The sequence below is a fragment of the Colletotrichum lupini genome, chromosome 3, assembly GCF_023278565.1.
Source record: "Colletotrichum lupini chromosome 3, complete sequence".
Classification (NCBI taxonomy): Eukaryota; Fungi; Ascomycota; class Sordariomycetes; order Glomerellales; family Glomerellaceae; genus Colletotrichum; species Colletotrichum lupini.
The window spans coordinates 1,685,170-1,711,094 of NC_064676.1; the positions used below are offsets into that span (position 1 = coordinate 1,685,170).

At 55.1% G+C, this 25,925-nt stretch overlaps 9 protein-coding genes across 9 annotated transcripts; 5 read left to right on the top strand and 4 right to left on the bottom strand.

The window, feature by feature from the left end:
* Positions 1-382: 382 nt before the first annotated feature.
* Positions 383-982, bottom strand: CLUP02_05232 (COX17 protein; the record flags this gene model as incomplete). Its single annotated transcript, XM_049284240.1, has 5 exons — positions 383-523; positions 612-670; positions 729-827; positions 869-882; positions 942-982. 5 exons carry the CDS (start codon positions 980-982, stop codon positions 383-385), a joined length of 354 nt encoding a protein of 117 aa, XP_049141383.1.
* A 575-nt stretch (positions 983-1,557) lies between these two features.
* Positions 1,558-6,563, top strand: CLUP02_05233 (MutS domain V; the record flags this gene model as incomplete). The annotated part of the gene is made up of 6 exons (XM_049284241.1): positions 1,558-1,614; positions 1,665-2,063; positions 2,127-2,394; positions 2,454-2,742; positions 2,824-2,852; positions 2,995-6,563. The coding sequence occupies 6 exons, from the start codon at positions 1,558-1,560 to the stop codon at positions 6,561-6,563; spliced, it is 4,611 nt and encodes a 1,536-aa protein (XP_049141384.1).
* A 642-nt stretch (positions 6,564-7,205) lies between these two features.
* CLUP02_05234 (uncharacterized protein) lies at positions 7,206-9,604 on the bottom strand (the record flags this gene model as incomplete). The annotated part of the gene is made up of 6 exons (XM_049284242.1): positions 7,206-7,656; positions 7,718-7,754; positions 7,809-8,193; positions 8,259-8,672; positions 8,721-9,170; positions 9,566-9,604. The coding sequence occupies 6 exons, from the start codon at positions 9,602-9,604 to the stop codon at positions 7,206-7,208; spliced, it is 1,776 nt and encodes a 591-aa protein (XP_049141385.1).
* A 3,314-nt stretch (positions 9,605-12,918) lies between these two features.
* CLUP02_05236 (uncharacterized protein) lies at positions 12,919-13,895 on the top strand (the record flags this gene model as incomplete). The annotated part of the gene is made up of 2 exons (XM_049284244.1): positions 12,919-13,442; positions 13,592-13,895. 2 exons carry the CDS (start codon positions 12,919-12,921, stop codon positions 13,893-13,895), a joined length of 828 nt encoding a protein of 275 aa, XP_049141386.1.
* Positions 13,896-14,453: 558 nt separating this feature from the next.
* CLUP02_05235 (uncharacterized protein) lies at positions 14,454-15,199 on the bottom strand (the record flags this gene model as incomplete). The annotated part of the gene is made up of 2 exons (XM_049284243.1): positions 14,454-14,760; positions 14,964-15,199. 2 exons carry the CDS (start codon positions 15,197-15,199, stop codon positions 14,454-14,456), a joined length of 543 nt encoding a protein of 180 aa, XP_049141387.1.
* Positions 15,200-19,946: 4,747 nt separating this feature from the next.
* Positions 19,947-22,506, top strand: CLUP02_05237 (RhoGAP domain-containing protein; the record flags this gene model as incomplete). Its single annotated transcript, XM_049284245.1, has 4 exons — positions 19,947-20,556; positions 20,666-21,472; positions 21,531-22,226; positions 22,322-22,506. 4 exons carry the CDS (start codon positions 19,947-19,949, stop codon positions 22,504-22,506), a joined length of 2,298 nt encoding a protein of 765 aa, XP_049141388.1.
* Positions 22,507-23,212: 706 nt separating this feature from the next.
* CLUP02_05238 (ribosome biogenesis regulatory protein) lies at positions 23,213-23,806 on the bottom strand (the record flags this gene model as incomplete). The annotated part of the gene is made up of 1 exon (XM_049284246.1): positions 23,213-23,806. One exon carries the CDS (start codon positions 23,804-23,806, stop codon positions 23,213-23,215), a length of 594 nt encoding a protein of 197 aa, XP_049141389.1.
* A 36-nt stretch (positions 23,807-23,842) lies between these two features.
* CLUP02_05239 (uncharacterized protein) lies at positions 23,843-24,290 on the top strand (the record flags this gene model as incomplete). Its single annotated transcript, XM_049284247.1, has 3 exons — positions 23,843-23,935; positions 24,049-24,098; positions 24,185-24,290. The coding sequence occupies 3 exons, from the start codon at positions 23,843-23,845 to the stop codon at positions 24,288-24,290; spliced, it is 249 nt and encodes an 82-aa protein (XP_049141390.1).
* Positions 24,291-24,338: 48 nt separating this feature from the next.
* On the top strand, positions 24,339-25,846 carry CLUP02_05240 (uncharacterized protein; the record flags this gene model as incomplete). The annotated part of the gene is made up of 2 exons (XM_049284248.1): positions 24,339-24,984; positions 25,056-25,846. 2 exons carry the CDS (start codon positions 24,339-24,341, stop codon positions 25,844-25,846), a joined length of 1,437 nt encoding a protein of 478 aa, XP_049141391.1.
* Between the last annotated feature and the right edge of the window lie 79 nt (positions 25,847-25,925).

Sequence of the window (25,925 nt, forward strand, 5' to 3'; positions counted from 1 at the left end):
CCGGCATCCTACGTGCAAGACCAGCACAGCGGTCAAGGGTCCCCTTCTTGCGCAACAGCGAGAACAATCTGGCATCGATCCTGTTGGCAAGTAAGTTATCCCTTTCTCTATGCAGTGTCTCCCTACTTCTCCTCTGCTATAATGCAATGATGCGAACACATTAGGATTGAGCAACCGAAGTGTGTAGCTCTTAAACCCAGGCCGGTCTACGTTTCTACGCAGATGCTCCAGGGACCAGGGTCGCAGGTAAACAAGGCTTAGAAGAGTCGAAATGATTTCTCTATTGCCCCAACGCCATATGAAGTATGCTCGGTTCGTTACTGTACACAAGAACTATCGTCGCATGGATTCGCCCTATTATCCTTTCTCTCTTATCGGATGCTTATACAGTGAAGCCAAATCCCTTCATGCAAGCTCGGTACTGGTCGATCGTGGAAAGGCAATCCTTGGACGGATCGGCGGCGTTGGAGAAGAGCATGCACTCGTCACGCTTGGCCTTCTCGTCCTTGCACACGCAGCAGGGCTACAATCGCGATGACTCGTCAGTATTCAACGTTCGTCGTGCTCAAATCGTCGAAGGGCTATGTTCGGAGAAAGGGTTCTTTGCGCACCTTGGGCTTGGAAGCTTCCTGGCTGGCAGCCGGCGCAGCGGCCGGGGTGGCGATTGAGGCTGTGGGCGAACGTTGTTAGCCATTGCGCGGCATGAAATGATGGACTGTATTCCTTACGAAGAGCAGCAGCTTGGGATGCCATTTTGAGAGCGAAATGAGTGTCGGGCTGTTCGGCGGGTGGTTTGCGACAAAGATTTGGGTGGGCGGAAAGGATGGCTATTGAGGTGGTCTTCGTCGAACCACTTTTTTCCGCTGACTGACCTCACCACAGCTGTCGCATTTGTCAGTCACTCTAATTTTCGGGAGACTTCGGCGCCGTGGCCCAATCACGCCTTCGAAGAGTCACGTGTGTTGGTGGCCATCTCGCGCATCGTTCCAATTCTCGAGTTTTCTCATCTCGATTAAATGCGTCTCAAGGTTTCATACAGTTCCGTGTTAGGCTGCACAGCCTATTCATGTTCCTAAACTTGAGACGATGTATGCTGTGATTTCCAAAGAAACCAAGACGTCAGCGAATTCCGTCGACGTAGCACCGTGACGGGGACCGTTCCGCGTTGCGGGGCTCCGACCCCCTTCCGGAAAGTGGATCCATCGGACACCGGATCGTCACCAGACCAAGGGAGCTCTTGTGACGCTACCCACCGCTAGTGACTGCACCTACCTTAGTATGGGGGGTGGGAGTTTGTTCGTGTCGTTTGCTACTACGTTGACAGGCTAGGAAGGCAGCTGAAGCTGAATGATCTGCAAGTTGTCGGCATGAATTTACCCCGTTCTGACTTCCACCTAATGGGACATTTGTACGGCAGGCTGGTGAATTGTTGGACTTGACTGAGATTTCTCAACTTTGAACTGGATAAACCTAAACGTGCTTGTCTCCTCAAAGAACTTCGCCATACCCGCGCGCTGTCGAAGAGTCACCGGGCATAGTCAACTAGAAGTCGCAATCATGCTGTCCATTGAGGAAATACTGGCTCTCGCTGAGCCCAACGCTGAGTTCACAGAGGTGATCCACAACATGAGCTCATCACATCACAATGTTGATCGTTCTCGCAGCTTCAACGGGCCAGCCCAATCAAGGTCGGCGCATGGAACAAGAATACGGACCTCAAACAGATCCGAGGCATCATGGCCAAGGTCCTCGAGGCCAAACTCGCGGCCAAACCCGACCCATCTACCCTGCCCTACGTCGAAGAAGACGTCCACATCACCGTGAGAGATAGGACAGCGATTGCTGTTCGCATCCACAAACCCAGAGCCGTCGCCAATGATGGCTGTCCTGTTCTTGTAGCGTTCCACGGTGGCGGGTTCGTCATTGGCGATCTGGAGGGCGTGGGTCCCCTCTGCCAGCTCTTTACAACACTCGGTGGCATTGCAGTGAACGTGGACTATCGTTTGGCTCCAGAGCACCCCTTTCCTATCCCCGTGCAGGATTGCTTCGACGCTGTGAAATGGGTAGATCTACCCATCTAGAAGGCCTGATTGTTACCATGTAGGGATGAGGCTGACACGGGGTAGACCGTCGATAACGCGAAAAACCTTGGAATTAATTTATCGAAAGGCATTCTCGTCGGCGGCGAGAGCGCAGGCGCTGACTTGGCGTTGGGTGTAACCCGCCTTTGGATCGACGAGAAACAGACGCCAGAGCTGACGGGCATATTCTCGTCCATCTCCGGAGCCGTCACCGAAGACACCGTTCCCGAAACGTACCGAGATCGTTTCTTGAGTCTGAAGCAGAATGCTAGTGCCCCAGTCGTGACCGCAGACTCGATCGAGTTTATCAGAGGTAAGGATCATCACAAGACGACAGCAGCACTCTAGAGGCTCAGAGTAACATCGTGCTAGAAATGTACAAGCCGGACCCGAGAAGCCCGGTGGCGTACCCTGTCATCTCGCCGGACCTGACTGGCATCCCTAGAACGTACTTCCAGGCTTGTGGGCTGGATCCCGTGCGAGACTGCACGTTTATCATGGAGCAGGTTTGGAAGGATGCGGGAATACCAACCAAGCTGGATGTCTATCCTGGTCTACCTCATGGATTTTGGGCACTGTTTCCTCAAGCAGACTTCAGCAAGAAACACCAAAGAGATCAAAAGGCTGGTCTGGAGTGGTTATTACACAAGGACTCGGCATAGTTGACTTACACGGGCACCAACATGACTCAGGTCATCACACTTCCCTCCGCAAATTAGAACCTTTTTATACATTATCATAGTCTCTTATCGAGGAAGTTTCCATATTACCGTAAGTAAACTGATCACAATCCGTGCCAATAAAAGCTGTTGAAGCGAAAACGCGTCGTTGAGAAAAAGAAAGTTTAAATGGTGATAGGGGCGCCATCCCTGGAAATGTAGTGGCTTTGACCCCTGTAAGCTCCAAACTCAAGTGGAGCCACCCCTGCAACCTCTCAACGCGCTCTCGCCCGCCAGACGCGACGGACTAAATGGAAGGAAATCTGGGGGTGGTCGCCTCCAATTGACATCACCAACGACGTTCGAGCCTCCCGTCTACCATTTCGCATCGTCTCCCAACACCCCAAAACAGGCCGCCAGCTCCCGCGAGCACCTGTGGTCCAATATGGCGCCCAAGTCGAAACCGCCCGAAAAGAAGCAGCAGTCGCTCACAAACTTCTTCCAGCCAAAAACGGTCAATGGCCTAGCCGCCGCCTTCCAAAAGTCGCAGTCCGAAGCACGAACGAGCCCGCCCGAGTCGCCGGATTCCTCGCGCAAGCGCCCCTTGGAGGAGGACACGGATAGGGGCAATAATGGACCCGACAAGACCATCAAGAGAGCAAAGGGTGAAAAGGGGGACAAGACCAATGCTGCGGATCAGGGCAAGAGCTCCTTCTTCACTCCAGGAGCCAAGCCACCCGCCGAGTCTGAGCCCAAGTCCAAGGCATCTGCAGCTTCCTCTAGGACGGGACGGTTCGCCTACAGCCAGGCTTCAGACGTGAACGAGGAGGAGGATGAAGAGGATCAAGACCCTTCCACGAAGCAGCGCAAGGAGGAGTTACACAAGAAGTTCGTCAAGAAGCTGGGCCATCCGGACAGCATGCTATGGCGGCGCCGGAGGCAAGATGACAACGAAGCCGCTGATGAGGAGGAAGGCGAAGGAGAAGAAGACGAGGACGAAGCTCCGCCGCCGCCCAAGGCAAAGAAGGGCGGTGCAAGAGCAAACAAGAAGCTCACCCCCATGGAGATCCAGTTCCTCGACATCAAGCGGAAACACCTGGATACAGTCCTCATCGTAGAGGTGGGCTATAAGTTCCGGTTCTTTGGTGAAGATGCCCGCATTGCCGCCAAAGAGCTCAGCATTGTGTGCATACCTGGCAAATTCCGCTACGACGAGCACCCCTCTGAAGCACATCTGGAAAAGTTCGCCTCTGCGAGCATCCCGGTACATCGTCTGCCGGTTCACGCCAAGCGTCTCGTTGCTGCTGGTCACAAGGTCGGCGTGGTACGCCAGATTGAGACAGCCGCATTGAAGAAGGCCGGCGACAACCGCAACGCTCCATTCGTTCGGAAGTTGACCAACGTCTACACAAAGGGCACATACATTGACGAGAATGGCGAACTTGAAACGGGTGGTGATGGTGGCGCTCCTTCGGGTGGTTATCTGCTCTGCATCACCGAGACTCCCACCAAGGGGCAGGGCACCGACGAGAAGGTCGATGTCGGTATAGTAGCCGTACAGCCAACCACGGGCGACATCATCTACGACACATTCGAGGACGGCTTTATGCGCAGTGAAATTGAGACCCGACTGCTGCATATCTCGCCGTGCGAATTCGTCATCGTCGGCGACCTTACAAAGGGGTCAGACAAGCTGATCCAGCACCTCTCGGGGAGCAGCACAAACGTATTTGGTGATCGCAGCCGCGTCGAGCGTGTCCCTCGAACAAAGACCATGGCCGCCGAGGCCTACTCTCACGTCACACAGTTCTACGCCGACAAGCTGCAGCAGACCCCCGATGCCGATGCCTCGGCTCTCCTGGAGCGCATCCTTCACCTCCCCGAGCCCGTCACCATCTGCCTCTCCGCCATGATCAGCCACCTCAAGGAATACGGCCTCGAGCACGTGTTTGACCTCACCAAAAACTTCACCAGCTTCTCCGCGCGCCAGCATATGCTCCTGAACGGAACGACACTCGAGGCTCTCGAGGTCTACCGCAACGCTACCGACCACTCGGAGCGCGGTTCCCTCTTCTGGGCTCTGGACAAGACCACTACCCGCTTCGGCCAGCGCCTCCTCCGCAAATGGGTCGGTCGGCCTCTGCTCGACGTCGTCCGCCTCGAGGAACGCGTGGCCGCCGTCCAGGAACTCGTTGACGAACAGTCCTCCGCAAAAGTCGACCGTCTGCAAACGCTCCTCGCCGGCACAAAGACGGACCTCGAGCGCAGCCTCATCCGTATCTACTACGGCAAATGCACCCGCCCTGAACTCCTATCCGTCCTCCAGACCCTCCAACGCATCGCCATGCAATACCCAACCGTCAAATCCGCCGAGGCAACAGGCTTCACCTCCCCCCTCGTCGCATCCGCTGTCCTGTCCCTCCCCCAGATCCTCGACCTCGTCGTCTCCCACCTCGACAAAATCAACCCCGAGGCCGCCCGCAAAGACGACAAGTACAACTTCTTCCGCGAATCAGAACAGACGGAAGACATTGAAGACCACAAAATGGGCATCGTCTCGGTCGAACAATCCCTCGACGAGCACCGCGGCGACGCCGCCGCCTCCCTCAAACGCAAGAAACCCGTCGACTACGTCACCGTCTCGGGCATCGAGTTCCTCATCGAGGTGCCCAATACGGACCTCAAATCCGTCCCGGCCTCGTGGAACAAAATCTCGGGCACAAAGAAGCTCTCCCGCTTCCACACCCCCGCCGTCGTCCGCCTCATCGCCGAGAGGGACCAGCACCGTGAAGCCCTCGCCGCCGCCTGCGACGCCGCCTTCTCCGCTCTCCTCCGCACGATAGCAGACGCCTACCAACCTCTCCGCGATGCCGTCTCCTCCCTCGCAACCCTCGACTGCCTCCTCTCCCTCTCCCGCGTCGCCGCCCTCCCGGGCTACAGCAGACCAGCCTTCCTCCCCTCCACCACGAACAAACCCACAATCTCCATCGCCCAAGGCCGCCACCCCATCGCAGAACACACCCTCTCAGATCCCTACATCCCCTTCACCACAACCCTCGCCTCCCCCTCCCCGCTGGCCCACCTTATCACGGGCCCCAACATGGGCGGCAAATCCTCCTTCGTCCGCGCCGTCGCCCTCCTCGTCCTCCTAGCCCAGATAGGCTCCTTCGTCCCCGCAGACGCTCTATCACTAACCCTCACCGACGCAATCCACGTCCGCATGGGCGCCCGCGACAACCTCGCCGCCGGCGAATCGACCTTCATGGTCGAGGTCTCGGAGACGGCGCGCATCCTCCGCGCCGCCACCCCGCGCTCCCTCGTCATCCTCGACGAGTTGGGCAGAGGCACCTCCACCCACGACGGCGCCGCCATCGCCCACGCCGTCCTCGATCACGTAGTCCGCGAGAACAGGTGTCTCACCCTCTTCATCACGCACTACCAGAATCTCGCCCGCCTAGCCGAGGGCATAGGCGAAGGCCTCGTCAAGAACGTCCACATGCGCTTCACCGCCACCCGCAGAGCCGGGGCTGGGGCGGAGGAAGGCGACGTCGATACGGATGATGATGAGGCGGGTGCTGACGAAGAACTAACGTTCCTGTATGAAGTTGGAGAGGGTGTTGCGCACAGATCGTATGGACTAAACGTGGCTCGTTTGGCTCGCATACCCCGCAAGGTCATTGATGTTGCCTCGCAGAGGTCGCGCGAGATGGAACAGGATGTAAAGGTCCGGAGGTTAAGGGGCACCGCTCGTCTTCTCACCGAAGTCCTTGAGACGAACCCCGACCAGCTTGATCATTTGATCTCAAACATTGAGCAATTGTAGGCAAATATATCACGGACAATCAAAAGTAAACATATGTACTATGAATCCTTGTGTCATTTCTCGAAAGTGCGTCTGGTGTGACTAGTTGACGCGGTATGACTGCGAAAGACCGAAAACTGCGTTATCTATAGCCTCCTTTGCCTCCCGAAACAAAAAGAAGTCGATGGGTAAAGTCCTAGAAACCTGGCAGGGCTCTTTGCAGTGCCACCGCTTATGGATGTTCCACTACATTCCCCATGATTTCTTGCTTGAAAATATCGCGCAAGCCTAGCAGCATGTGTCCTATTCCCGCCCTCTTAACTACCCTGTGTTCCACCCCGACGCCATTTGAGCGAGGATCCGCAAGCGAGTTAGTCGTTTCCAGAGGAAGGCTAACCCCGCGTCACCCCGAGCTCAAAAGTGGTCCGGTGATGTAAAGGAACGCAGGAGAAGATTGCGTATCTACTCGAACAACTGTGGGGTATCAGCACTGCCCAATTGCGCCTTCGCCAGAACGTCAGACTTACTTGAAAAGAAAGAAACCGAAGAACGAAACCCAGATAAAGAGTCTGTTAAAACCCCAGATCCGCATACCCAACTTCCCCGCGGTGGTGGCTTGTGATGAACCCATGTCACCAACGGGAACGTTGTCGAGTCGCGCAACTAGGCCCCATGTCCATTCTGGTACACGCCCGAGCCCTGAGCGTGGTCATGGTGGCCGTTGCCGAACGTGTTCATCATGGGCATCTGCTGAGAAAACATCATTTGCTGATGATTGTGATTGGCATTGATGGGGTTGAATCCATGGTGGCCGGCGCGCAACATTGGGTTACCCCAGACCGGGTTGAGGTGGTACATGTCAGGCATCGAGTATCCGGTGAAGATGTTGGGGTCCATGTTGATGGCAGTGGTCATTCCAGCCTGGTTCAAGTGAGTGTTGTTGACACCATAGAAGTCAATGCTGGTCATCTTGTGTTCCTGTACACCATTGTTATTTTCCTTTCCTGTGAAAGTTCGACGTGAAAGCTGCTTCGCAGCCGGAGTAGGAGAGGCCATGCTCAGATTCGAGTTCGCGTTCATCGACCGGAGGGGTATACGATTGCGGACGTCGAATCTGCGCACATAGGGGTTAATACACAACATTACTAACATGATGAGAGTTTTCGGGGATGGACCTAGGCTCATCCTTCACCGTAGTCGAAGCTTTGGTGCCTATAATCTGAGTTAGTGGGTGGGCAGGAAGACGAATATAGTACAGAGACTTACCGGCAGCGCTGCCACCTTGGAACACGTCGGAGACGCGATCAGTGACGGTGAAGAACTGGTCGTTAGGACCCCGGTCGGGACCTCCAATTTCCTTGTGAGATTCATCAAGCTCGATCATTCCGGCGTAGTCGAGAGTATCGCTGTCACCATCGGCGGTGCTAGCGATGTCGCTCGTGACATCGAACTTCTCCGAGAGGGACTCGCTGTCGAGCTCCGAAACTTCTTCCTGCTTGTAGAGACCATTCTGGAGCTGCATAGCCAAAGCAGAAGATGCACGGTGAGCGGCTTCGTCAGCGAGCTCCTCCTTGACAACAACTCCCGAGGCATTGCCATCCTCCTCTGCGGCACCGCTACGTCTCTGACGACGTCTAGACTTCTTGATGACCTGTTTGAGCGATTGAAATAATTAGTAAGATACTGCTCTGCCTCGTGGCATATGCTTTGACTAACCGGGCTTCCCTCAACGGAAGGGGCATCATAGACATCACGAGTTCTCTCGAACTCCAAATCCAGATTTGCCACGATCTCCAAGGTGGTGATCGCCTGAGACGAAAGCTCCATCTTGCGAAGCACAGAGGCGTCCTTGCGCTGGTTCCGCTGCTTCTTCTGATCAGGGGTGGCGGCATCAAAGATGCCCATGCCAGGCCAGACGGTTCCCTTGAGTCGAGCAGACTCCAAGTCATCGGGACCCCACTCAATGGCATCATCGGTAGGAGTCGAGGCCGAGGCCAGATCATCGTTATCACCGTAGTATGTGATGGCCTGCTGCTGGCCAAGAAGTCGACCGGTGGGAGGAGGCGTAAACATGGAGTCATTAGCCTCACGCTTGACAAGGGTCGAACGAGCCTTCTTCCTCTTGAGGGTCTGTCACAGTCAGTACATGAAAAGTTCTTTGCTCGAGAGGGTGCCTACCTGAGAAGTTCCCTGTCCGGATCGCGAGAAACCTCTCGCCTTTTCATCCTTGGCCTTGAGGCGCTCTGCAAGCATACGCTCGATACCATAGTCCTTGTACCACTTGTCGTAGGTGGCAACTTTGTCCGCGGCGGCGAGATCCTGAGTGGCGCGGATTCTCACATCGTTTTGAGTCTGAAGGTGGCCCTTGGAACTGAGGTGGGTCAGAAGATGGGAGAGGTCGGAGAAGCGCGGGGTGCTCGTGCAGACAAGGCAGACGAGGGGGATTCCAGGACTACCCGAGGGCTTGGGGTCGTCGGGTGGATTCTTGGAGCTAGGGGCCTTGCCGCTGGCCTTGACAGTGGACGACTTCTCGATCTTGATAGGCTTGAGCTGCTTGTTTCTGGATCCTTTGAGGACCTTGACAGGCATGACATCGTCGGCCTCGTGGGCTGCGACGGCGGCCATGTTCTGTCCAGAGTCAGCATTTGCAGCCTCTATAATTCATGGAGCCAGTCGTAACTGACTAGCCGTCTTTCCATGGTCTGTACAGAGCGAGTGGGATGGAAGACAGGCTTGTCTGCTCGTAGTAACCAAAACACAAAACGAGGGGAGGAAGAGAATGACGGATATTTCGAATATCAGCAGACAGAGGAAGGGCAGCACCCAGCAATGAAAGCCAAGGAGTGAAGTCGAAATGCTCAGTGCAAATGGGAGGTGTCAGTGGAAGCAAAGGGTGGCTGTGATGGGAAGAGGAATGTCGATGATTGGGAACATCCGACGAAAGAACGGATGTGTCGATAACGACTGTTGTGCCATCCAAAAGGGTGGGCATAGACTCCAGATAGGAGAAGGGATGTACTCACGGCTTGAGCAGCAAGAGCCGCCTGACGTCTAGGAGCCATTTCGGAAAGACGGGAAGAATGATGTTATCCATAGTAACAACAAGCCTGCCGTCCCAAAATGAACGGAGAAGGTACGCTGGTATGAGATCGAAATCTGGCAAGAGGTGGTTCTTGAGGTTCAGGTACTCTTTCCTGCAAAATGAATTCGTCAGTGGCAGAAATTTTGGGGATGAAGGAAGCTGTGACACCGGCTCTTTCTCAACAGTTGGAAACCCTGATGAAGGAGCAGAGGCAAGTCCCGGTCTTGTCACCTGACGTAAAGGGGCAATGTCACTTTGAGGAAGGCATCGGCAATGCGGACCCTCAAGCCTCCGGTATGAACGTGTTGTCGCCGACCATCTGCCCATTGGCCCGGGAGAATGACGGCAATTTGATCCTGAAATTGCCGTGCGATTGGTGACCCCGACCGTGCCGCAACGGACAAGCCTCACTCGCTGGATGAAGGTGAAAGACTTACCAAAGTACCACGGATTGAGCTTAAGTTGAGAGATCAGCTGTTGGTTCTGAAGACCACGGGAAACAGACGGGTTATCGTGTGTATTTGGGTTCTATGAGATTGGCTTCGTTAGTAAGGACTTCTCTCCAAAAACTCGTGGTTCTTCAGGCAATGGCTTACCGTGTGTCCTGAATACAGCCAGAAGACTCTCCGTAGTCGCGTATCTTGCTGAATTTCTGCGCTGATTGATAGATTGTATCACCAATCCAAGGAACTAGATTGCTTCTGTATGGAAAAGTAAGTAAGAGTGAACCAAGACTGTCGATATGTTTGTAGAGGAAAGAAGAAAGAGTTTGAGCCCAGAGAAGAGAAATGAGAAGAGAAGAGCAGAGAATAGAGCGGGTATAAGAAGCCCAGGGCTGTTGCCCTTCCTCAGCTGTAGGACCAAGGGGGCGGGAGCAGAGACTGGCTCTCGCCATTCCTGGATGAACAGAACTAGCGGGAGCAGAGAATAGCTCTCGCCATCATATGTTGACAAGATAGGCGAGAGCAGAGAGTAGCTCCCGCCGTCTGAAGTCCAAGAAGAACAGCAGAATCAGATCCTAGCTCTCGTCGTCCCAAGTCGGACAAGACTGGCGGGATCATAACCTAATTCTCACCGTCTCATATCAAGCGAGATCAGAGACTAGCTCTCGTCGTCCAAATTTGAACAAGGTGGCGAGATCAAAGACTGGCACTTGCCGTCTCAACTTGAACAAGACTGACGGGATCAGAGGCTGGCTCTCGTCGTCTGACCTTGGACAAGACTAGCACTCGCCGTCTCAACTTGAACAACACTAGCAAGATCAAAGACCAGCTCTCGCCATCCCGGGTTGAACAGGACTGGTAGGAGTGTCTTGAACCAAGCATAGCTCCTGAAGCAGGAGCAGAGACGAGCACTCGCTGTCTCTGTATTGAAGAAAAGGGGCCAAAGTTGGAGCACACTTGAAGGTGGCTCTCGCCTCTTCAACTTGACAGGATATGAAGAAAAGAAAGTCAGGGAATTGTTTTCCAGCACCTGCGCTTGCAAACGTGTCTGAACGAGCCACTCAGAATAAACAGTCTCACCCACATCGTGAGGAATCTTCAGATGCCCAAGTGTCGAGACGAAGGGCATTTCAAGACGAATAATAGAACAGAAAACTTGCGATGAGAACCTTGCTCGGACGGGGCATCTGAGGAATGAACGGTTGGGACGATCAAAGCGTTGCGACGAAAGCGATCGCTCGATGAAAAGTAGACCGTGACGAGAACAACATTTGATGGTGATGTTCACCAGGAAGAACAAGAGCAGTGAGATCAAGGCGAAGGACAATGATTTGCAACAGAAAGAGACGGAAGAGACGGACCAATCTGAAAAGTATTGCATGAAGGGAAAACAAAGACGGGAACGCGAAAAATGAAGCCAAAGAAGGTGTTCGGTGATGATTTTGACATGAAAATAAACAACACCACGTACCTAGTCCCTGAACTTCCTGAGAAACGGGTGTGGAAGTAGAATCTGGTATTTCAAGTGCTTTTGTCAATGCGCATCTGCGAATTGCTGAAATTCCCCCGATGGGTAGCGGAAGGAGGATGAGGATGTTGGTCCAGAAGCAGTGCTTGGAACTGGGATTTTGCGAAGGTCGAAGGCGATCTGATGATGGTCGTACAGACGAATCTGGGACGGGAAGAAAAACACAGATGCGACGGTGTCGTACAAAGGGTGTATTTCGAAAGAAGTGGAAGTGTTGGGACAGTGTTGTAATCGAAAGCAGAGAGGAAGGAATACCTGGACAGGCGACCGAATGAGACGATCAAAGTCCAAGAGAATGGTGTGGTTGTTGGTGAAGTCTCCAAGAGTTCGAAGATATCGAGACTTCCGACGGCGTGGAGGAGGAAGATGGGTTTGTTGTGATGGAGGCGGAGGGCGAAGTATGAGAGACGAGAGGAAGGCCGACAGACGCGTGTGGTGGGGCCGCTCGGTGAGCGGGTGGGTGGTCTTCCGGAGTGGAGGGCATCACCACGAAGCTAAGCCTACACCGACCGCAGTGCACGTGACTGGGTGGTTTGATGCCGAAATAGGATATGGGATGAGGGTCGGGCGGTGTGAGAAGTCTTGGTACCTTACAAGGCTTCGAGATGAGGGTTCAGCGGGCGAGCCAGTGAAACGCTCCAGGCGTATCAGTTCAACCTTGAGGTACCTTAGTGCAGGTGGTACTTCTGGACGAGATGAGGCTATGTTTTCAATGGCCATGAGGTCAGAAGCAACTACATATGCCTAAAGTACATTTGACGAGGATGATATGACACTTGCAACAGATATTTGACTAAGCCTTAGACTGAAGTAGAGCAGTAGGGAGTGTGAATGGAGAGGAACGGGAACTTGTAGATTGATTTACCTTCCAACTTTAAGAACAAGTTGGCGCAACGGTGACTGGACTGACTTGTGTTGTATTATGAGGCTGATGATGGATTGTTTTACGTATCATTAAATTGCTCTCATGGGTATCTTAAGCTTTCAAGTATCCCAGGGGCTATCTCCCAGCAGGTCGTAAATGAGGCTACGTAGACTGTGGACAAGCCGACACTATTGCTCCCTTCTCGACCCGCATTCTCATACCTCTACTACTAAGGCAGGCCACAAGTCTACTTATGTGAACACATATATCGAGAACCAGGCGTCTGAACTTAAGCCATCATCCACCCGCTAACCCTTCCTATATTCCGTCTCGACAGTTCACGACGACTTCCTCCCAAGCACCCGATCAATCGTCGGCTTCGGCATACAATACACCGGATCAACCACCACCGTCCCCGGATACCCCAACAAACTCAACCCCGTCATCCCAAAGCACGTATGCCACACGTCAACCGTATTCCCCGGCCGATCCGAAATCCCGCCCAACTCCTGATCCTGACACTTCAGTATGAACGCAACAAGCTTGCCCCGATCAATCCAGTGCGTCCGCCCGATAATCTCCAGACTGCTCAACACCCACCAGCTATAACACACGTCCTCGTCCTTCTCCGGCCTGCCGTTCAACCCGCCCCCCGCAACCTGCCGCTCGCTGAGCCACCGGCCCAGCTTATCCGCCTCCACGAGGTCCAGACGCCCCGCGATGGCGAGCGCCGCAACGCACGTGAAGATCTGGCCCGAGTGGGACTCGTCGCCCGGGCTGACGCCGTACCCGCCGTCAAAATTCGTGCAGGCGACAATGTGCGCGACGGCCTTGTCGACGTCCACGAGGGAGAGCAGGCCCAAGAGGGAGAGGGCGTTGAAGGCGCCGTACAAGAAGCGCGTGTCCTCCTCGCCCCATTCGTCTCCCGCAAAGGTGCCGCTTTCACGGCTCTGGAGGTCCGCAATGACTGGAGATGGCGAGTGTCAGCCCACTGCCCCCAAAACCTGTGACGTAGTGAGAGTGCTTTAATGTACTTACACTTGCCAACCTGCGCCTTCCCTTGACCCTTACCCCTCGCCTCCAACTCATCCAGCGCATCAATCATGACCAGAATCTGAACGGCACTAACAGTGTACAACATATGCGCGTCGTGGCCCGGCGCGGCCCCGAACCCCCCGCTCTCATGCTGACACGAGAGCACGAAATCAATCGTCTCGTCCCGCGGGAGAGCCTCCGGGTGGCCGAGGAGGTGCAGCGCTACCAGGCCCCAGTAGAGGCCGTTGAGGCGCAGGTGCTCCGTCAGCCAGTAGTCGTACTCGTCTTTGCGGGTATCAAGGCTCTGGACGTATTTGACGTGCGCCGCCGTCGCCAGCTTGAGCTCGTCTGGCAGGTTCTCGAACTGGGCCGCCATGACGCCACCCTTTTTCTCTTTTGATTCTCCCCCTTTCGTGTGACTTGATCCGGGCGTTCGTATCTGAGGTAAGATCAGAAAAGATTTATGGAGAATTAAAACCGAACCAAACTTTCTCAATAATACCTAGGCAGGCGTGAGAGGATGGATGAAGTGAGGTTGTTCGCTTAGGTAATGGTGGTGCAGGGCCGGTACGCAGGGTTCTGCCGACTGCCGGGCCGTGAAGTCCATCTAGTGTGGGGTGGCCTCGCCGCCCTCACCGAGGTGTGTAACCCACCCCATGCTTAACGGATCCGAAGGTGGCGTCCGTGACGTCTTAACTATCCGACAACTTCTGGTCGTTTCTTACCTTACCTTACTTGGTGATAGTCTCGCTCACTCTGTGCGGTGATGCACCATGACTTTATCTACCTTAGTCACTGTACTTGAAAGGCAGCCAGCTGAATTGCCAACTGTGGTCAACCGGGAGTTGGGTTTAAGGAACTCAACAGTTGACCGAGAGACGGACCTGAGAACCAAGCTCATCTTTAACCTGGAATCGTTAAACAGGATTAGGCTGGATTCTTGGCACCATACTACATGTCAGCCATGCAAACTTACAATCCCCAAAGCACTGCAGCAAGATCGGATTATTTTTCGTGATCCTATCATCTTCCCGAATCCATTCGTGGCAGCTCTTCTAGTAGGAGTGGTGTGTAACAAATAACTACCTCCGCCAAACTGAGGAGGATGATGCTTGGCACGGCTATTGATGGTGGCTGGAATCCGGTCTTGCACAAACTTGCCGTCCAATAAGTGTTGAAAGACGTACTTGTCCTGGAGAGGTAACGAGATGGCGGAGAAGTACTTTAGGCTCTGGGATCGACGACAAGGAAGGCTTAGAAACGCCCTTCTTTTCCCGATCTCATCTTGGATGGATGAGGATTACGCAAGACCCATCATCAAAGATCGCAGGTACAGACAGGGTCACCAGAGCCGCCCTTGACGGCACCGTACACAGTAGAAGAAGGTGGCTAGGACTGGGCAGTTGGAAGGAGATGGTGCAAGCTTTATCCTACGAATAACCTCACACCCCGCCGGGCGAACTATGACATATCGGGCGCCCTCCCTTTTGAGATGGCTTGGGCTAGAGCCAGTTCTCCCGAGGAAGAACGCAGCGTTGTTGGGCCCGAATCTGCGCACCCAGACTCTAAAGGCGGGTCCTCGCGGGCATAACACAGTATCCGTACGTGAATACGTGCCACTTCCATATTGACAGCTGGAGCCATCATCCAGGCTTGTGCCAGGCCAGGAGCAACGGAGGCGAAGCCACGCTGCCACGCTGCCATGTGCGCGTACCAACCCTCTTTTCTGGGTCTTTCCCGTCCGGACACCGTTCGGGGCGTTGTTGACATTTACACATCGTGCCCACACCTGCGGGGCTTTTCCCAGCGTTTGTCGAAGAAACACTACCGAGTTTCAGAGTGATCGGTTGTGTGCCTGAACTAAGCTCCTTTCGGACAACGGTGGTGTACGTTGGCATTCAGGCCTGTGCGAACCATGACGCCGTTGTCAGAGACCAAGTACTTCGTAGGCCCTGAACGCAGAGTGCTATTCCCTTTCCATGGTAAGGCTCTGGGAGACTTCGTTCATGTCCTGTCGCTCATGTTGCTAGAGCTGGTGTACGGAAGTTATGGCTGTAAAGCTGCTTTGCGATACGGCACAAGCTAGCTGTATCCTCGACTAGGCTTGAGTCTGTCAACTCATAACCGAGAGAGATCGCCGCGGCAAGTGGGTAACTCATCGTTGATATTTGGCAACCGAACCCGCTATCCGCCCGCGAGGCACTTGACCGCTGACGACACGCCGTGGGCTTGGAGTTGATTATAGTGCTGCGGAAGTTCCCAACTAGAGCAAAAAACGCCTCGGGTAAGTGAATCTGCGAATATCTCGTGTCGAACGTAAGTAATCTCAACCGTCCTCCGTTGTTGATGCCGAGGCCACTTCTCCACGAGAAGCCATAGAGCGAACAGTGACTTCCTAGTATTGGCTGAGGTAGATACTTGATACCTTGTACACGCTTCCGTCGAGTCGATCTCTAAACACCTTCATTGGCAATGTGGGACTTGGTATCAGTGAGAATGACGACAGCTCTAGCGTAAAGTTCGGCAGAGTTTCTACCTCTTCTGCGCCATGACCCGTCGTCTCGTCCCTCTGGATAACTTTGCTCAAAATAAGCCCTCTGACCAAAGAGAGTGCACGTTTTCGGCACAATCTTTTGAGATAAGGCTTAAGCCGGCACGTTGCGGCAACACTTGACGTGCTCGGTTCGAAACGAAAGCCAGAATACGTGCATTGGTTGGTTGCCAACCAGTCCGAGGCTTACGACTTGGGAGGCGATGATATGCTAGATGGCTTCGTGGTGCCTGTGCTTTGCAGATGGACGCGCAGTAGCGCGACTCCTTGCCGTCAAATCAGTGGGCAGCCGGCAAGCTTCTTGTCTTCTTGTCTTCTTGTCTGGCCAGGGAGGCAAGTTGAGCGAGTCGAGCCGAGCTCACCGTTGGACGGAGTAAGGGGATCTTCGACTCGGGCTTCCAAACACTCTGGAAGGGTCTGAACGTGCAGAAGAACCGCACAGAGTGCGTCGGTAGCGTGCTGGCTGCGTCGCGACGTGTCACATCATGCCAGATCAGTCTGTTGCTCCGTTCTCTGTCGGCAACGCCTAGCCTCGTCTTGCAAGTGTACATACTGTCGCGGTGTTCTGACCACGTGGTGCTCCATATCACGGGTTTGCTTCAGGCTTTATCCCCTCCCTCACATTTGAGGTAACCCGCTCGTGGTCAGTCACCTGAACTTGCGGAGCGCCTATCGGACTTCGGAGGTGCCGTCATCACGACATATAACGGCGCACAGCTTGATGCCCGAGCGGCGGGACCACAGACGGCCGTACTGCTGCGGAGGCACTGACCGTCTTGGTATTGCCAATTAACGTATCCCGAGGTAGACGACTAGAAAGATGACCGGTTCTAAGGGGTGACCGCAAGTTGTGTCATGAGGTAATGCAACGCTTAAAGCTTACATGGACGGCTGCAAGCAGTAAGCACCCCTGGCGTTGCTCACATTCCAGGCGATGCAAAACGTGGCGATCCTAGAATTGACTGCGTTTCAAGAGTCTGGCCTCCTGGCAGTCCAGTGGGCAATGTCCTCCAAGAGTCGAGTTGAATAGGGTATTCATTCAATGCCTTGGCATGGGACACCGAAGGAGCCGACTCCCAGCGAGATCCCTTTCAGCTTGGTGTTTTTAAATCATCTGCAAAAGGCAGAGAACAGACTCCGTCATCACCATCGGAGCAAGTTTACTTCATTGGCCGGGATCGTGTTGGGTGCTGAGTCTGAGTATACCGCTTGCGAATACGAATCGTGACACGGACGAAGACATCACCGATAGATTTGGGATATGTATTCCCTTTTTAGTACAAACAATGCGCCCAAGCTGGTGGTCGCTATTAACGAACGACTTGTTGGTTGTCGCGAGTCCACAAAGAAGGCACTTGTAAAGGCGACCTGATGGTGAGGCTGGCATGGTTGACTCTGCGATCCAAGACGGCTCGTCCAGAATGGTGCTTGGCAGGTATGGCTTCCCAATAGCTTGAGCAATGTCAATGTCAAACAGACGTGCGCTGCCCAAATCGACACTACAGGAGGACCGGACCACGATCTGTGCGCGGCGACTGGCGGATGAGACTGGCAAGCGGCAAGCCGTTGGCCTTGTTCGTTGTTGGTCGACCAAGGCTGTTAATGCAACTAGGCCGCAAGCAGCCACGGGTCTTCGGACGTCTTTGGTGGCAGAAGACCGCTTGAGGTAATTGCAGTGCTGAGGGATAATGGATGGAGCAAGGAGGCAGATTGAAGAATGTATCGGTTTCAATGGCCAGAGCCGCATTGAGGCCTAACCGGCAACGGACGGCACCAATGCACCAGGGTAGACACGCACGCCGTATCCGTAAAAGCCGACATGGGCGACATGGTAATTAAAGAGAGTTGAGCAACAAGATGAGGGTATTCCAATACGTCGTGTTGAATATGGCAAGGAAAGGTAGCATAGGTCCAACACGAGGTGGTGGCTAGCGCAGCAAATGATGTTAGTGTTTAGTTGGAGCAAGGTACCTAAGCCCCAATGAAGTGTGATGCGGTGTCAGGCCATTGCGAGAGGGAATCTCAGAAGTCCAGGACATTCAGGAATCAGCACAGCCCGAGGCCCCCACAGCGACCTGCCCAACGTTCTCACCTTGTGCTTGTCGGGATTGACACCACCAGACCAATTGGCAACTACGGCCGGAGTGCCCTCTCTCCCTCTCGTGCCGCGTTGTGTCCCCCATTCTTTCCTCCAAGCTCCCCGCCGGGCATCAAGACTCGAATGGAAGGCGATGCCTGTCACCGGGCAGTTACCACCACCCCGGCCCTCTTGCCTTCCTCCGCCAGGTCTCGTTCAGGGTCGGATCCACACCGGGCCATGGCTCCTTCCTGCCAGTGACAGATTTCCCGAGTCCCCCCTCTTAGGTACTGTGTATGCAAATACGCCTCTTTTCGGACGTCTCTCACCACTGTCTGAGGTAACGGCTTGTGACTCCACAGTCTCTCCTCTATTTTTTGCAGGCAGGAGCTCGACGAAAGCAAGCGCCGCGCCTTCCTTCTGAGGTTGGTAGGGTTTTCCCCCCATGTAGCTGTACCTTACAGATCCTGTGCTTGGCTCCCGGTTCCAGGTACAGGCACGGACATAGACAGGCCTCACGCTGGGCTGGCTACCACCCTCTCCCTTTGGTAAGGTAGGTAAGGTACCTCGGGCACTCTAGGTCTGTAGGGGAACTGTTAGTTTGCAACTTTGTACCCATCAATCAATCCTTGGCCCAAGGTACCAACATCTATCTTCCTTTCTTTCTTTCTTTCCTCTCCCAGTCATTCTGCCCGTTATTCATGTTCAATAATGAATGAAACTTCCTTCACATCCAACCTTTTTCAGCCACCTGGCTGTTCTTATACGGGAACACAATAGGGAACAACCCAGAACAAGTCAAGACAAAGCCGCATCTTTGGTTCAATCGTCCCCAAGCTTGCAAGGAGCCTTGCTTTGTACCTGACCTCACCTTACCTTACCTCACAGGTACTGTTTGGTTACCAACCTACCTGGTACCTTACCCCCCCCCCCCCCCCCCCTTCTTCCCTACCTACTTTCACTCTCACACACCATCTCTCTCAGGTACCATCTCAACTCCATCTTTCATTCACTCACACATAGTCACTCACTCACCCTCTCATCCTTCATCTCCCTCTTCCTCTCTATACTACATTGCACACTTTCATCACCCGCCCGCGCCTTAGGTTATGTTAGGTTAGGTGATCTATCTCTATTTCCTCAATCGCCGCCCACCTACCACAGATTTCCATTCCTTAGCCTGTCTCCCCCATCTGGCACTTTACCCCTTCCACCTCCTGATATCCCCGACAGATGCGTGATCCGTCTGGTCCCAGTGCGCGCACCGAAACAGTTGGCCCTCCTGCGGCAGAGAACGAATCAGGATAGGGACCGTTTCTGGGCCTCCTTGCCCGTCCCATCTCAACCTATCCCATCTCATCCCGATCCTGATTCTGATCCTGTCCTGTGCCCTGTGTGTGCCTGTCTCCCCGTCGCACGTCGCACTACTCACTCTCCTCGCCGCACCAGTACATACACACAGTCTCTCTACCGATACCACTATTACCACTACGAATACTTCGTGCAGCTTGAGCCCTGAGGTAGCCCATGCAGGCCTGGTGCTCTCTCTGGAGTCTGCCTCACCTCATCCACCTCACCTTACTTACCCCGGGCCGCTGGATTCGTACCGTACGGATCCCCAAGCTGGGTGGCCCTGACCTGATTGAGGAGCTCCTGCGCTGCCTCTCTGCTGCCACCACCCATCGCCGCCCGCCCACCAACGCCTTGTCTGTGTCGCCGCGCCCTCTGGGTATCATCCTTGACCGGGCCCCCAAAATCTCCTATTTCATTCAGCTACCCGGGGAATAAAAAAAAAGAGAGAGGCACATTATTAATTTCCTACCATGGGCCGGAAGCATGCACCACAGCCGCTGACGCTGTCTGAATCTCAAGCCTCCTCCGACCAGCCTGAAGACGTGCCGCGCTCTGCTGAAACCCTCGCCTCTGCCGTTCCTCCAAGCGCTGGCTCTAAATCGCAATCCTCTCCCAGATCTCCGCGCTCTCCCTTTAGGTTCACTCCGAAAAGGCCCAGCGCAAGTGGCAAGCAGTCTCTCCAGTTGACCGACGAGCATCGAAACTTTCAAGACCAGGACGACGACCAAGACCTCGAACAGTATCAAGCCATCTCCTCCGCCCTCCACCGCGCCTCCGAAGACACGCCCCCTCGCCAGCATCATCAGCACAACCCCATCAGCCCTCGTCAACAACAGCACCGCCCCGACGAGCCATCCCGAAGACCCTCCAAAGCCGCCGGCTTTTTCTTCAATTTCACAAAGTCTGCCAACAAATCGTCCCATTCTCTCGTCTCCCCCGCGCAGTCGCCCTCACACCCTCAGCGCCAGCAACAGCAACACCAACAGAGCCCGATCCAGTACCCTGACTCGAGAGGCGAAAGTATGTCGAGGGGCCCCGACAATGCTCCTCCCATGAGCAACCAACCCACCCAGCCTTTAGGTACGAGGATAACTTTCCTTCTTGAGACCGTAGTGTCCACTGCCTGTGCAGCTGGGGCCCACTACCTGATCCATCCCCCGTTTCGCCTATCGTGAGACCATTTCTTCAGTCGCTGACCCGTATGCCATTTCACCAGCAGATCCGTCCTATGCTGAGCACTCCGTCCAAAAGCCCGCACCCACCCTGCCGTCCCGCTCCGACGTATCTTTAGCCTCTGCTGCCGACTACGATACTTCTCCCGCCCAACCCTCCTCGTCCAAGAAGTCCAAATCGAAGCCATTTGGTCTTCTAAGCCGCAGCAAGTCGCTTCGCGACAAGGACGGCTCAAGCTCTCGAGACAAGCAACCCAGCCCGGTGCCCGTATCGATTGTCGAACCCGAACCGTCCCACACCTCGACGAGCCGTAACCACTCGCTCAACAATACCAGCACTGGACCCGAAAGGTCTGCCAGAGAAATGGTGAACTCTACCGGGCGGAATCGCTCGGAAGACCGCGCGTCGCCCCGGGAAATGAGCCACAAGGACAATCATAGGGAAAAGGACCACCACCCTCGGCAAAACTCGTCTTCACAAAATGGTGGCTTTTTCGGAGGACTGAAGAGTGGCAGAGACATTATTAGCAACCGGTTATTCGGCAAGGGTGGCCGTAGTGGAAGCACGACGGAGAGGGAGCCTGTCATCGACGATGAGCACTACACGCTCAAGACAATCAATCTGCCTCTGGTCGAGCAGACGCGTCGCACACGCATCTCGAAGCGCTTGGAGGATTCAAGAGACAAGACGGAGTTTTGGATGCCCGCTTTCCCGTGGCGCGCGATCGACTACTTGAACTATAAGGGCTGTGATGTGGAAGGCTTGTACCGTGTGCCTGGCAGCGGGCCGCAGATCAAGAAATGGCAGAGGAAGTTTGACGAAGGTTTGTTCATCACACGTGCGTACGCAAAGCTGGCGCCAAGCTAACCATCTCTTTCTAGAGTACGATGTAAACCTCTTCGAACAGCCGGACCTCTACGACATCAACATCATAGGCTCCATGCTCAAGGCTTGGCTGAGAGAGCTTCCCGATGAGCTATTCCCTAAGGCGGCCCAGGAACGAGTTGCGAGAGAATGCGCCGGCTACGAAACCGTGCCCCCACTATTGGTCGAAGAGCTGTCGAACCTCTCGCCATTCAACTACTACCTTCTTTTCGCAATCACCTGCCACCTCAGTTTGCTCCTGGCGCATTCCGACAAGAATAAGATGGACTTTAGGAATCTCTGCATTTGCTTCCAGCCATGCATGAAGATTGACGCATTCTGTTTCAGATTCTTGGTCTGCGACTGGCGCGACTGCTGGAAGGGCTGCAAGAACGAGGCAAAGTTCATTGAGCAGGAATATCAACTATTCGATCAGCCACCCCCAAAAGGCCTCTCGGAACCGCGCAAGCCGTCTCGTGAGACGAGCGAGGAGCCTGCGGCCCCCGTAGCGCAGGAAGAACCCGCTCCTGTGACGTTGGACGATCGCGCGGCATCGTTTTCGGAAAGCAGTAAGCAGTCCAGCGTTGTCACTGAGCAGCAGACCAAGGAGAAAGACAGACGGCTAAAAAAAAAGCCCATCCAACTTTCTGAGTCAAACGGCAGCGTCGCATCCAACTCGACGATGGGTACGACGCTGACGATTGACAGCGGCCGTGAGCCACGGGGCTCGAATGACTTGCGGCCCTTGTCACCCATCAAACCCCTTTCACCACTCGGCTTCTAAAACACCATTTTGAGTATCCTTTAGTTTCTTTCTTCCTCGAATACCCAGGCGGAACTCGTGTGTACAGGGAACACTTTAGCATCACCAACAACAACATCACTGACGACATCACGCCACTGACGACTTCCGTTCTTCCTCCTCCGAGCGACTCTCCCTGCCCCGGTCCTGTGCCAAGCCTATATCGGATGTCACCAAAAGTCATGGCATGAACGGATGACTTTGAACAACAGACCGGGTATCTCTTCATTTGCGACACAGCATTATGCTATTTGGTATACCCCCAGGGCATCGAACCGTATCACAAAAGCCGTCGATTTTACCGTTTTCAGGAAACTGCGTTGGCCGAGCTTTCATCGACATGCAGGTTCTTTAGATCAAGTGTGGCAATCACTAGTAGTAGCTCTAGGTTTGGGTACCTAATTTTTTCCTTCCTTGTTTTGCTTTGGTGAGGTGCCGCGGATATAGCGTGGTTTGGTCTTTAGTAGCATCGTAGGAATTGGGTGAGCGAGGAGCATTCACGAGATGCTGGATGGGGGACGGGTGACGATTCATAGGGCCACGAACAACATGACTGCAGGGGTCGGTGGAATCTCTGTACAATATAGGACTCTTGTATGTAGGACAAAGGGGATGCCCGCGGCGACAGCCACGTCATATGCTCCCCCATTTTGCAAAACAAAATCGGAGGACGAGTTCACAGCAAGACTTGACGGCTTGTAGTAACATGAGTTGTGGCAGGCCGAATCTTGGGCCACAAAGCGCCTCCATTTGCTTTTTGAGATACCGATGCCCTCTTCCTGTAGACAAGATATGCCGAGAAATGATTTTTTACCACCATATGAACGCCGTACCCATGTGCCGAAACCCGAAGCATTACATATTCCGCATCCCACGCTTTCCTCTCGCTCATCCCCTTTACCGCTTCTCCCGCTTCTCGCCGGCCTCGCGCTGGTTCTTTCTCATTTTTCTCTCGTTGCGTTTGATCCTCTCCATTCTTTCCCTCCGCTTGTCGCCCTGCCAGGTGGTGCCCTCCTTGCGCTTCGCCTCCTCCTTGGGATCGACCTCGACGAGCCAGTCGTCCTCGCCCTTCTTGTTCATGCCCTTGTAACCCCACTTGGCGCGCCACTCCTTGGTGTCCTCGTCAAAGACGAGGTTGCGGCGCTGCTCGCGCGTCTTGGGCTTGATTCCGCGCTTGGCGGCGAAGCGCTCCCATTTGGTGGGCTCCTTGGCCACCGGCACGGGCTTCTCGCGCGGGAGAGGGGTCGAGGGGTCCGGGATGGAGAGGAGGACGCCCTCGGGGGTGCTCTGGAGGGGGCAGGTGGTGAGGAGCTGGTTGATGAGGGCCTGGGCACCGTCGCGGGCGGTGGCGGCGAGGGAGTCTTCGATGGCGGACTTGTCGAGCTCGAGGGGGTTGGGGTCGTTGGCCAGGAGCAGGCCGAGGTCGAAGTTGTAGGGCGTCGGCTTGTTGACTGCGACGGGCAGCTTGGGGCGCGAGATGGGGAACGCCATTTTGTGTGTATCGTGTTTCCTCCTCGGATCGGTGAAATGTCTTTTCTGTGGGTTTGCGGTTGGGTTTCCCTTTCGAATGGGTTGAATGTGGTAGTTGTCTTGTCCGGCGGTTGCGCAGCGTACTGGAAGGTGGGATACTCTAGAACTTTTTTTCCTTTGGCTGGCTGGGTTTAGGAAATTTCGACGGGCGATAGCGATAAGAATCGGAACAACTGACACCGCCACGCCGGCTATTGACGCAGCCAATCAACGCTGTAAATTGGCCTGTGCACCTTGTTCCCCAGTTCGCTGGGTGCTGCCAGGGGGTGTGGCTTTAACGTCCCGAGAATTTACCATCGAACTTTTTGGGGAGAGCTTCCCAATCGCACGACGAACCAGCAAAACTGCAAGGGCGAAGTTGCGTCGGACGGAAAACGAAACGCTGGCCGGCATTCATTCGAATGGCATCATAACAAATCAGAGCGGATACCCACCCTACCGATAATCGACTCAGGAAACTGGTGTCCTTTTCTTCCCCCAGCAATTGCACACAATGGCTTCCGCAGCGAACTGCGCGCGGTGCCTCACCAGGCCCACGACCGCCGCCGCAACAGCCCCCCGAATCCTCTCGCAGCGCATCGTCCCCGTCATCACCGCATATGCCGGCGCCTCCGCGGCCCCCTTCTCGACATCGTCTGCCGACGCCGCTCCGCGCACTCTCAAGATGATTGGAAAGCACATCCGTCGCGGCAAGATCAACCAGAACTCCAAGAAGAAGAGGGACAACGTCAGGGTCAAGAAGCCGGCCCCCGGCGAGAGGAAGGCGTTCCGCAAGCGCATCACGCTGAGCAACAACAACGCCCTGGCCGTGGAGGGTCTCAAGGAGATCACCAACGAGACGCTGGCCGCGGCGGAGAGCAAGGGGTCCGTCGTCGGGCTGCCGGATAAGCTGGTCGATCAGCTCCGGACGCTCGAGGCGTTCAAGACGACGCAGAACTGGGGCCTGTTCCGAAGGCCGCATATGCTGGTCAGGGAGGAGACTGTCAAGCTCGCGAGCCGGCTGGATGCTGCCGCCAAGGAGAAGCAGACATTGAGATTGGCGTTGACGGGCGGCAAGATTGCAGGAAAGAGCATGCTGTTGCTGCAGGCCATGGCTCACTCGCTGATGAACAACTGGGTGGTCATTAACATGCCCGAAGGTACTTATCTTCTTTTCTCACAGCTTGAGGGCATGTTTTGCGAAGCGTCCATCACTGACCAAGTAAACCAGGCCAAGACCTCACCAACTCCAACGCGGACTACAGCCCCGTGCCCAACACCAAGCCCCTCCAGTTCTACCAGCCCATCTACACCTTCAACCTCCTCCAGACCATCGTCAAGACCAGCGGCCCCGTCCTGGAGCAGTACAAGATCTCAAAGGAGTACCCCGAGCTCCTCCACGTCCCCAAGGACGGCACCCTCCTCGACATCGCCACCGCCGCAAAGGAACCCGAGTTCGCCTGGCCCGCCTTCCAGGCCCTCTGGCACGAGCTCACCACCAACCCCGCGGGCCCCCCCGTCCTCCTCGCCCTCGACGGCCTCTCCCACATCATGAAGATCTCGGCCTACCGCGACCCGGCCTACAACCTCGTCCACGCCCACGACCTCACCCTCGTCCGCCTCTTCGCCGACGCCCTCGCGGGCAAGACCCCGCTCGCCAACGGCGGCGCCGTCATCGCTGCCACCTCGCGCAGCAACGCGCCCCGCTCCCCGTCCATGGAACTCGCACTCGCGCAGTCCGCCGCCGCCGCCGCGGACCAGTTCGTCCCCACGCCCGACCCGTACCTCAAGGGCTACGACGACCGCGTCTACGAGGCCGTCCGCGGCGTCGAGACCCTCGACGTCAGCGGCATCAGCCGCCAGGAGGCCCGCGCCGTCATGGAGTACTGGGCTGCCAGCGGCCTCATGCGCTCGCGCATCGACGAGTCGTCCGTCGCGGAGAAGTGGACTCTTGCTGGCGGCGGTGTCCTCGGCGAGTTGGAGCGGGCGAGCTTGCTCAACACGCGCGTGTTGCAGTACTAAATCAGGGATTCTCTGTCCTGTCCAAGAAGGGGAGTCTGAGGGGGAGAGAGAGGAAAACGGTGTAAAGAGAGAGAACGTG